Raw genomic sequence first — 12,477 nt, 5'->3', positions numbered from 1 at the left:
TCTCATAATTATAACTTACATTATTATAATAATGACTTAGTATCTCATAATTATGACTTTCTCTCTCATAACAAGATCCTGTCTCATAATAATGACTTAGTATCTCATACTAAGTCATTATTATGAGACAGGATCTTGTTATGAGAGAGAAAGTCATAATTATGAGATATTAAGTCATTATTATAATACGATGGCTGTTCTATATGGTTCCATTCTAACTGCTTTGATCAGCAGTTAGAATGGAACCATATAGAACAGCCATCGTTGATTTGACGGACTGCAAATGATGATGATGATGTAAGTTATAATTATAACAAGTCGCCAGGTTATCGCAGGGCTGACAGAGACAAACAACCATTCACACTCATACCTACGGTCAATTTAGAGCCACTAATTAGCCTAACCTGCATGCCTTTGGGGGAAACCGGAGCATCCGGAGGAAACTGATGCAGACATGGGGAGAACATGCAAACTTCATACAGAAAGGCCCTCGCCAGCCGTTGGGCTCAAACCCAGGACCTTCTTGCTATGAGGCGACAGTGCTAACCACTACACCACCGTGCCACCCCCATAACGAGATCCAATCTCATAATAATGACTTAGTATCACATAATTATGACTGGCTATCTCATAATAATCAAATATGAAAACATTTCTCATAATCAGAACTAAGTATCTAATTTATGACTTATGTTCTCATAATAATGAGACATTAAGTCCTAATTCACAAGTAATAATTATAAGATAGTATGTCATAATAATGAGAACTTATGTGATTTTTTTTCCAAGCGGTGGAAAGGGGCTTCCATAGTATTGTTGTGTTCCACCATGGTCCTGGGGAAACAGCATTTCATTCCAGTTTAGACCAGCTATATAGAGGAATGGCAATAGAAGCTTGTTTTCACTTGAAACAATTTAATTCCCAGGTGAATTTTCCCCTTTAAACTTAACTAAATTGTTTTGTGTTTTGGGGTATTTTGTATTCTGGAGGTGTATGCAAACACTTGCTCGAAGGTGCATCTATAAGATGACTTTTGAAAGTAAGTACTAAGGTTATCAAAGATGTTATTTTTACAATATGGCAAGACAGATGGGATAGTTCTCAAACTGGTAGATTCTTCGACCAACTTGAACCAAATATTACAACATATATCACATATTCTGACAAAAACAGAAACAAAGGATAATTACAAGACTTAGATTTGGAAAATGTCTACTTATCCATCCATTATCTGTAGCCACTTCTCCTATACAGGGTCGCAGGCAAGCTGGAGCCTATCCCAGCTGACTATGGGCGAGAGGCGGGGTACACCCTGGACAAGCCACCAGGTCATTGCAGGGCTGACATGTAGACACAGACAACCATTCACACTCACGGTTAATTTAGAGCCACCAATTAACCTAACCTGCATGTCTTTGGACTGTGGGGGAAACCAGAGCACCCAGAAAAAAACCCCACGCAGACACGGGGAGAACATGCAAACTCCACACAGAAAGGCCCTCGCTGGCCACAGGGCTCGAACCCGGACCTTCTTGCTATGAGGCGACCGTGCTAACCACTACACCAAATGATACACAATTTCTTTTTTAAAAAATAACCTCCAGTCAGAAAGAAAGAAAGCACAACTTTATTCATCACACACTTGTGAAATTTCCTGTCTGCATTTAACCCATCTGAAGCAGTGAACACACACACATACCCAGAGCAGTGGGCAACCATGCAAACAGCGCCTGGGGAGCAGTTGGGAGTTAGGTACCTCGCTCAAGGGCACCTCAGCCCAAGGCTGTCCCATATTAACCTAACCGCATGTCTTTGGGGGAAACCGGAGCACCTGGAGGAAACCCACGCAGACACGGGGATAACATGCAAACTCCACACAGAAAGGCCCTCAGGAACCTTCGAACCCAGAACCTTCTTGCTGTGAGGCGACCGTGCTAACCACTACACCAAATGATACACAATTTCTTTTTAAAAAAATAACCTCCAGTCAGAAAGAAAGAAAGCACAACTTTATTCATCACACACTTGTGAAATTTCCTGTCTGCATTTAACCCATCTGAAGCAGTGAACACACACATGCACACACACATGAGCAATGAGCACACACACATACCCAGAGCAGTGGGCAGTCATACTAACAGCGCCCAGGGAGCAGTTGGGAGTTAGGTGCCTCGCTCAAGGCCGTCCCATATTAACCTAACCGCATGTCTTTGGACTGAGGGGGAAACCGGGGCACCCGAAGGAAACCCACGCAGACACGGGGAGAACATGCAAACTCCACACAGAAAGGCCCTCACCGGCCACAGGGCTCGAATCCAGGACCTTCTTGCTGTGAGGTGACAGTGCTAACCACTACAACAAATGATACACAATTTCTTTTTTAAAAAAATAACCTCCAATCAGAAAGAAAGAAAACACAACTTTCATCATCACACACTTGTGAAATTTCCTCTCTGCATTTAACCCATTTGAAGTAGTGAACACACACATACCCAGAGCAGTGGGCAGCCATGCTAACAGCACCCAGGGAGCAGTGGGGAGTTAGGTGCCTTGCTCAAGGCTGTCCCATATTAAACTAACTGCATGTCTTTGGGGGAAACCGGAGCAGACACAGGGAGAACGTGCAAACTCCCCACAGAAAGGCCCTCGTCAGCCACTGGGTTCAAACCCAGAACCTTCTTGCTGTGAGGTGACCGTGCTAACCACTTACACCACCAGTGTATGACTTGTGGTGTAAAAGAAAATGTCAAACACCTGCTTCTAGATTGTACCAAATATCCAAACTCATCTCATCTCATTATCTGTAGCCGCTTTATCCTGTTCTACAGGGTCGCAGGCAAGCTGGAGCCTATCCCAGCTGACTACGGGCGAAAGGCGGGGTACACCCTGGACAAGTCGCCAGGTCATCACAGGGCTGACACATAGACACAGACAACCATTCACACTCACATTCACACCTCATCTCATCTCATCATCTCTAGCCGCTTTATCCTGTTCTACAGGGTTGCAGGCAAGCTGGAGCCTATCCCAGCTGACTACGGGCGAAAGGCGGGGTACACCCTGGACAAGTCGCCAGGTCATCCCAGGGCTGACACATAGACACAGACAACCATTCACACTCACATTCACACCTACGGTCAATTTAGAGTCACCAGTTAACCTAACCTGCATGTCTTTGGACTGTGGGGGAAACCGGAGCACCCGGAGGAAACCCACGCGGACACGGGGAGAACATGCAAACTCCACACAGAAAGGCCCTCGCCGGCCACAGGGCTCGAACCCGGACCTTCTTGCTGTGAGGTGACAGCACTAACCACTACACCACCGTGCTGCCCCACAATTAGAAATTCATCTCATCTCATCTCATTATCTCTAGCCGCTTTATCCTGTTCTACAGGGTCGCAGGCAAGCTGGAGCCTATCCCAGCTGACTACGGGCGAAAGTCGGGGTGCACCCTGGACAAGTCGCCAGGTCATCACAGGGCTGACACATATGGCCCTTTTCCACTACCCTTTATCAGCTCGCTTCAGCTCACTTCAGCCCGACACGGCTCGCGTTTCGACTACCAAAGAACAGCATGACTCAGCTCGCTTCAGCCCTGCTTAGCCGCTAAAACTCACACGGTTTTGGAGTGGGGCTGAAGCAAGCCAAACTGAGCCGAGTGAGGCTGGGGGCGTGAGCAGACACTCCCCTGTGCACTGATTGGTGAGGAGGAGTGTCCTCACACGCCCACACACACCCCGCGAGCACGCTGGGATCTGTAAACACCGTAAACCCGGAAGAAGAAGAATTACGAATTACGAGAATTTCTGAAGCCTTATGCGCCTCGCCTCATCTATACGCTCTTGCCAGTATCTGTTGGCGTTGTCGGTGACAACAAGCCACAGAACCAAGACCAGCAACACTAACGACTCCATGTCCTCCATGTTTATTGTTTACTATTCGGGTCGTGAGACTACCGCTTAAAAGATCACTGATGTCACTGTTTGCGCTGCTTAACGACATCATATGACGTCCACCCACTTTTGCTAACTCCACCCAATGTGTCCACCCACTTCCAGCCAGCACGGTTCAGCGCGGTTGTAGTCGAAATGCAACTCCAACAGCCCCACTCAGCTCGACTCAGCCCAACTCAGCACCGCACGGCTCAGCCCGACTCAGCCGCGTTTGTAGTGGAAAAGCGGCAATAGACACAGACAACCATTCACACCTACGGTCAATTTAGAGTCACCAGTTAACCTAACCTGCATGTCTTTGGACTGTGGGGGAAACCGGAGCACCCGGAGGAAACCCATGCGGACATGGGGAGAACATGCGAACTCCGCACAGAAAGGCCCTCGCCGGCCACAGGGCTCGAACCTAGGACCTTCTTGCTGTGAGGAGACAGTGCTAACCACTACACCACCATGCCGCCCCACAATTAGAAATTCATCTCATCTCATCTCATTATCTCTAGCCGCTTTATCCTTCTACAGGGTCACAGGCAAGCTAGAGCCTATCCCAGCTGACTACGGGCGAAAGGCGGGGTACACCCTGGACAAGTTGCCAGGTCATCACAGGGCTGACACATAGACACAGACAACCATTCACACCTACGGTCAATTTAGAGTCACCAGTTAACCTAACCTGCATGTCTTTGGACTGTGGGGGAAACCGGAGCACCCGGAGGAAACCCATGCGGACATGGGGAGAACATGCGAACTCCGCACAGAAAGGCCCTCGCCGGCCACAGGGCTCGAACCTAGGACCTTCTTGCTGTGAGGAGACAGTGCTAACCACTACACCACCATGCCGCCCCACAATTAGAAATTCATCTCATCTCATCTCATTATCTCTAGCCGCTTTATCCTTCTACAGGGTCACAGGCAAGCTAGAGCCTATCCCAGCTGACTACGGGCGAAAGGCGGGGTACACCCTGGACAAGTTGCCAGGTCATCACAGGGCTGACACATAGACACAGACAACCATTCACACCTACGGTCAATTTAGAGTCACCAGTTAACCTAACCTGCATGTCTTTGGACTGTGGGGGAAACCGGAGCACCCGGAGGAAACCCATGCGGACATGGGGAGAACATGCGAACTCCGCACAGAAAGGCCCTCGCCGGCCACAGGGCTCGAACCTAGGACCTTCTTGCTGTGAGGAGACAGTGCTAACCACTACACCACCATGCCGCCCCACAATTAGAAATTCATCTCATCTCATCTCATTATCTCTAGCCGCTTTATCCTTCTACAGGGTCACAGGCAAGCTAGAGCCTATCCCAGCTGACTACGGGCGAAAGGCGGGGTACACCCTGGACAAGTTGCCAGGTCATCACAGGGCTGACACATAGACACAGACAACCATTCACACCTACGGTCAATTTAGAGTCACCAGTTAACCTAACCTGCATGTCTTTGGACTGTGGGGGAAACCGGAGCACCCGGAGGAAACCCATGCGGACATGGGGAGAACATGCGAACTCCGCACAGAAAGGCCCTCGCCGGCCACAGGGCTCGAACCTAGGACCTTCTTGCTGTGAGGAGACAGTGCTAACCACTACACCACCATGCCGCCCCACAATTAGAAATTCATCTCATCTCATCTCATTATCTCTAGCCGCTTTATCCTTCTACAGGGTCACAGGCAAGCTAGAGCCTATCCCAGCTGACTACGGGCGAAAGGCGGGGTACACCCTGGACAAGTTGCCAGGTCATCACAGGGCTGACACATAGACACAGACAACCATTCACACCTACGGTCAATTTAGAGTCACCAGTTAACCTAACCTGCATGTCTTTGGACTGTGGGGGAAAACGGAGCACCCGGAGGAAACCCACGCGGACATGGGGAGAACATGCAAACTCCGCACAGAAAGGCCCTCGCCGGCCACAGGGCTCGAACCTAGGACCTTCTTGCTGTGAGGAGACAGTGCTAACCACTACACCACCGTGCCGCCCCACAATTAGAAATTAATATTAAAAATTTACTTTTACATAAAGAATTATCATGACATGTGTAAGTTTATTATTGAAAAATAAATAAAAATAATTTTTTTTGGGGGGGACAACGAATGTGTAGTGCTTGTAGTTCCAAATCACTTGGAGTGGGAGGGAGCGGCCCTGACAGAAGCTGCAGCTCCTGCTGTGTGAGGGAAGAGGAACTCTGTGGTGTCTCTCGGCCGCCCCGAGTGCTGAGGGGCCTGAGAGAGGAGGAGTCAGCCCACTTCCTCTCTGTGAGCTCAGCTGCTGCGGGGCTGCATGCACAGTCCCTCTGAAGGAATGCTCGCTATTTCAGGCCACTGAGGTCGGTTTTCTGACGGCGCGCGTGCTGTGATGAAGAGTCGGTGAACCGGGACCCGGAGCTGGCCCTCAGTGATGATGAGTCGCGCGCTCAGTCGGCGGAGAGGAAGTTGTTCAGGGAGCGCGCGGTGTTTCTGCTCAGCGGCCCGTTAACGGCACACACGCACCGTCATGGGCCAAACGTCAGTGTCCAGCCTGTCTCACGGAACCGGCGGTGAGTGTGTTTGTAGTTTACAGACCCGGAGGAAGATTTTCCAAGTCACTAGAAAGTTTGGCTGCGTCCCAAACCCCACACTCGCTCACTAGCGGAGTAATCCTACACCCACCCAGCGCGGCTTATTTATCAAAACAAGTCGTTTGACATCCTCTTGCTGTGTACTGCGTAGGGTTTGTTTTCGATTCACGACTTTCTTGAAACTTTTTTTTTTCTCGCTTCACAAAGCAAGCAAAGTTGGAGTGTGTTTTAAAGTTTTACTCAACTTTTTAAATAAGTTGTGTTTGTGAGTCAGGAGTAAATTCCACATGAACAGCTTCTTATTCCTGTCACCAGGGAACCTAAATACTGACGCCTCACTGAGAATAATAATAATAATAATAATTAAAAAAAAAAAAAAAATAATAATAATATATAGGGCCAAATTACTCAACTCTGATTGGCCAATCAAGGAGGGTTTTTTTTCCCCTTTAACACGGGGCTGTATTTCTGAAATGCTATTGGCTAGTTTGTTGCTTGGTTACGATTACAAAAATTAGCAAATTTTGTCAACAAAATGGCGGACTCTGCTGACTCAGCAATGCTGCGTTTCGCTATATTTGACGAAGAAATGATAAACCAATTGAAAGCTCCAAGCAAAAAGGAAAATACCAAAAAAAAGTAAGAATTTTTGGCTTTCCGTGTTTAAGAAATGAGCCGCAGAAAGACAAATAAATGACTCTGTCACCTGGGAACCTAAATACTGACACCTCACTGAGAATAATAATAATAATAATATATAGGGCCAAATTACTCAATTCTGATTGGCCAATCAAGGAGGGCTTTTTTTTTTCTCCCTTAACACGGGGCTGTGTTTCTGAAATGCTATTGGCTAGTTCGTTGCTTGGTTACAGTAACAAAAATTAGCAAATTTTGTCAACAAAATGGCGGACTCTGCTGACTCAGCAATGCCGCGTTTCGCTATAATTGATGAAGAAATGATAAACCAATTGAAAGCTCCAAGCAAAAAGGAAAATACCAAAAAAAAGTAAGAATTTTTGGCTTTCCGTGTTTAAGAAATGAGCCGCAGAAAGACAAATAAACGACTCTGTCACCTGAGAACCTAAATACTGACACCTCACTGAGAATAATAATAATAATAATATATAGAGCCAAATTACTCAATTCTGATTGGTCAATCAAGGAGGGCCCCCCCCCCCTTAACACGGGGCTGTTTCTGAAATGCTATTGGCTAGTTCGTTGCTTGGTTACAGTTACAAAAATTAGCAAATTTTGTCAACAAAATGGCGGACTCTGCTGACTCAGCAATGCCGCGTTTCGCTATATTTGACAAAGAAATGATAAACCAATTGAAAGCTGCAAGCGAAAATGAAAATACCAAAAAAAGTACGAATTTTTGGCTTTCCGTGTTTAAGAAATGAGCCATAGAAAGACAAATAAACGACTCTCTAGTGGCATATGAATGCTGTGAGTTAGACAAGGTGCTATCGCAGTTTTATGCAGAAGTGAGGAAAGAAAATGGGGAAAACTACGAACCAGACTCTCTTAAAGTAATGCAGGCAGCATTGGATCGGCATCTGAGACGAGAGAAATATCCGGGATCAATCCTGAAAGATGTTACTTTTCAAGAATCACGAAAAGTCCTCGAGGGAAAAGCGAGAGATTTGCAAAAACAAGGAATGCTTTAGAAACTGATTCAAACGTGCAAGATAGTCTTGCGCCCTGATTGGTTCAGAAACCGTGAATGACAAATGTTGTGAACTTGAATGGCTTCCGAAGTATGAATTTGGCCCTATATATTATAAACAAGTAATCGTATGGTTCCTCATAAAATTAAGGATCAATTTGACTAGTGATTTCGAAGTTTTGAAAACTTCGAAATCACGAGTGAAATTAATCCTTAATTTTATATTACTCGGCCCCATACGATTACCTATACTACTACTAAATATTATTATTATTATTATTATTATTATTATTATTATTAATAATAATAATAATAATGTTGGTTTGTTTTTGTTTGTTTTAAAGAACAATGGTTTGTTAACCTGGTTGGTCTCCAATAAGCACAAAGAATGAATGTCTTTTCTGACATTAATGAGAAACTTACTTAATAATGAGTTTTTAATATCTTTTCAAGGGCATCTATAGTGTTTTGTCTTGATACACTTCATATTCAGTGTTTTTCATCATGATCATTTGCATGTCAAAATATAAATGGCAAATACTTACATATATGGGTAACAGAATTACATTCGCAGCAAAATGTGGTGACTTGTTTTAGTTGCAGTACTCAAGATAATGGTATTAAATAAAAAATTTTTCACACTGTATGAGGTATCTTTTGAGCCTTAAAAAAAGCATAGAAAAATCTTTAACTCTGAATGCAAAATCTTTTACAAGGAAAGAAAAGTCAGTAACGGAATTGCGTCAGAAAACCCCCCTGAGCTTTCATTTCTTAAAATTCAAACCAAGGTTTCTCTGAAGTGACATTGCTATAATTGGGGTGATTTTTAAATATGGTTTTCAGTACATTTTGCCTTGTTTTCCATACTTTAGCAATATCACTGAGCTGACAAGCTAAATCAGTCTTAATAATTTCAGAATTTAATTGCCCATAATCTTAATTTCATAAGAATTGCACATATGTAAAACTGATTTCTTATAGAAGGAATGTCACTGATGGTACCATTAATTATTTACATATTGACACAATAATACACTTTCTATCAGGAACACAGCAAAGCAGTGGTAGTGAGCAGGCAGGAAATTGATGCGATGGAAAATAATTATTGATGGAATAACTCACTTTTATTACATGCAAATGTATTCATGTAGGAAGTTTAATATAAAGAACAACGAAATGCTTGAGTGGGACAAACAGTGGTGCTCAGTGATGTGGCCGTTTCAGAACAACGGTGGTCGGTGGTGTGGACGTTTCAGAACAACGGTGGTCGGTGGTGTGGCCGTTTCAGAACAACGGTGGTCGGTGGTGTGGCCGTTTCAGAGCAACGGTGGTGTGGCCGTTTCAGAGCAACGGTGGTGTGGCCGTTTCAGAGCAACGGTGGTGTGGCCGTTTCAGAGCGTCGGTGGTGTGGCCGTTTCAGAGCGTCGGTGGTGTGGCCGTTTCAGAGCGTCGGTGGTGTGGCCGTTTCAGAGCGTCGGTGGTGTGGCCGTTTCAGAGCGTCGGTGGTGTGGCCGTTTCAGAGCGTCGGTGGTGTGGCCGTTTCAGAGCGTCGGTGGTGTGGCCGTTTCAGAGCGTCGGTGGTGTGGCCGTTTCAGAGCGTCGGTGGTGTGGCCGCTTCAGAGCGTCGGTGGTGTGGCCGCTTCAGAGCGTCGGTGGTGTGGCCGTTTCAGAGCGTCGGTGGTGTGGCCGTTTCAGAGCGTCGGTGGTGTGGCCGCTTCAGAGCGTCGGTGGTGTGGCCGTTTCAGAGCGTCGGTGGTGTGGCCGTTTCAGAGCGTCGGTGGTGTGGCCGTTTCAGAGCGTCGGTGGTGTGGCCGTTTCAGAGCGTCGGTGGTGTGGCCGCTTCAGAGCGTCGGTGGTGTGGCCGCTTCAGAGCGTCGGTGGTGTGGCCGCTTCAGAGCGTCGGTGGTGTGGCCGCTTCAGAGCGTCGGTGGTGTGGCCGCTTCAGAGCGTCGGTGGTGTGGCCGCTTCAGAGCGTCGGTGGTGTGGCCGCTTCAGAGCGTCGGTGGTGTGGCCGCTTCAGAGCGTCGGTGGTGTGGCCGCTTCAGAGCGTCGGTGGTGTGGCCGCTTCAGAGCGTCGGTGGTGTGGCCGCTTCAGAGCGTCGGTGGTGTGGCCGCTTCAGAGCGTCGGTGCAAGGGTCTCTATCAAATAATGACCTCAAACATGATACAAAGCTAAAAATGGTCAAATCAAAGTGGACCAAGACCAAGTAAAAATATTCAAATGATAATGTTCTTTTATTGACCAGTGTATGGTACTGCAATGGACATCCACTGATGTCAAATAGGGGCTTTTTTTTTTTAAGCAGCATTCAAGATTAGAGCAAAGGCTTATGATGTCCACAATGCAAAGACAGTTTTTCAAACTAGCTATGAGATTTTCTTTAGCAACTATTAAAAGGTTGGTGACATTTTTTTTCTTTTTTTTTTAAATACTCAAACTGGAGAATAAAGTGTTACAATTGAGCAACGTTAGTCCGTTTATCCAGCTCACTCACTTAGGGTCACTTGGTCTTTGTCATCTCTTCCTACTAAATATAGCCATATGAAAACACAGTTTACAAAGCTGCAGGTTTGTAAATGACCCTGAACATCTTCACCAGTGAAGCACAGAGCTGTCCCATCTCCTCTCCAGACACATCCGAGTCCTTGAATGTGGCATTTTGAATTGCCAATTGTAGCAACACAAACATCCGAATAGGGTTGGACTTTTGCTGCACTGCCACCACTGATTTCCCTTCTTCCTCCACCGCTCTGCTTTTTCCCAGGATGCTTTAGTCTTTCTTGCCTTTTGACAATCTGCTATAATTCTTTATGGTATATTGATACAGCTCTGGGACGTTTTTGAGATAGTCAAGCCTCTTGACTTTCTTGTGCACTGGCTTTTTTCCACAGTAAGATGTAAATAAATATAAACTGTGAATGAAAGCCGAGGTTACTGCTTACCTCAGCCATGTCGACTGGTTCTAGGCAATAGTGAAGAAGCAGGTTTTGGTTTTTGCTGGGGCTGCACTTGTGCACGTGAGTCACAGTGAGAAAAATGGAAATAACTGGAGGATACAAATTTAGAAAAATGAATGGTAGGGCAAAAATACATTTCAAAACTACCATAAATCAGGGGATGTCTTGATATCAGGCACCGTATTTATAAGTGTTTTTATTTTGTGTATAACATATATTTTGTATAGAAGCTTTGAAAGACTTTTAATACCAAATAGTTGTTGAAATCTGAAACATGAATGGTCAGTAGGCGTTGATTCATTTCTTGTAATGGCAGCCCTGACTTCTGAATTCCAGCTACAAGGCAAAACACAGGTTGTTAATAATGTGCTTATTGTAATGTTATCGTTTCTATCGTAACAGCTACTTTACAAGTGGACACGCCAGATAATTGAAGAATAATGATATGAAGTTTTATGTAAGTAAAAATAAATACATATGACACACACAGTCTTTGTAACCATCAGCCAGTTTTCCACCATAGGAAAGTCCTCGGGACAAATGACTTCTGATTTCTTGGTAACATGACTAGCACACAGGCTGAGGGAACAACTGTTTATACCTGCTTTAACATAAGTCATAAAAGGAACTAATTTTTGTGTAGTGGACTTTCCACAACATTAAAAATATCTATACATGGTTTGAAAGCATGATGTGCCATTCGTTATTAGATTCAAAATTGTAATCGATGGCAATTTGCTGTGGTATAAGAGGAATAAGTCATCTCAGGAGGTGGTGTTACTCGAAAATAATCAACTTTTGGCTGGTGAAGGTATCACAGCACCATGTTGTTGATTATTTTCCTATAATGGCACGCCCTGTTAGCTCATCTGGCCATAAAGCCGATGAGCTGTTGCCATAGCGTGGCATCCATCGTCCATCCGTCATCCACAATTCAGTTAAATCATATCTCTTCCGTCAGTTCTCCATGGATTTCCGTTCTGAGTATTTTGTTTGAAAGGACTCATCACTCTGTACAAAAGAAAAAAGAAAGAAAGCACAACTTTATTCATCACACACTTGTGAAATTCCTCTCTGCATTTAACCCATCTGAAGCAGTGAGCACACACACATACCCAGAGCAGTGGGCAGCCATGCTAACAGCGCCCGGGGAGCAGTTGGGAGTTAAGGCCTCTGCATGCTCTTGCGACAAGGCTTTCGCAGATAGCTTTTCGCAGACAGTTGTAATTTATCGTTGAGCGGGGAGTAATAGGCGTGCGCGATGTTATTCACCGCCACAACGCAAGGGGGCGCGAAGTCGCGAAATCGCTAGGAGTAGTTGGTGGGTGTGGT

General features: G+C 45.5%; 1 protein-coding gene across 4 annotated transcripts in view; it reads left to right on the top strand.

Annotated features, from left to right (window-relative positions):
• The window catches only part of phactr2 (phosphatase and actin regulator 2), a 120,033-nt gene that overhangs the window by 64,067 nt on the left and 43,489 nt on the right, over positions 1–12,477 (top strand). Inside the window, exon 1 of one of the 4 annotated variants that reach the window (XM_060926340.1) lies at positions 6,222–6,500. The exons of the other annotated variants lie outside the window; for them this stretch is intronic. Coding sequence (XP_060782323.1) covers positions 6,458–6,500 — 43 coding nt within the window. The 5' untranslated portion in view covers positions 6,222–6,457. Of the gene's footprint in view, positions 1–6,221; positions 6,501–12,477 lie in introns of those variants that run through there. 4 annotated transcript variants of the gene reach the window in all.

The sequence above is a fragment of the Neoarius graeffei genome, chromosome 7 (genome assembly GCF_027579695.1).
Source record: "Neoarius graeffei isolate fNeoGra1 chromosome 7, fNeoGra1.pri, whole genome shotgun sequence".
NCBI classification, from domain to species: Eukaryota; Metazoa; Chordata; class Actinopteri; order Siluriformes; family Ariidae; genus Neoarius; species Neoarius graeffei.
Note: the sequence above shows the minus strand (reverse complement) of the source record. Positions and strands in the feature narration are given on the sequence as shown.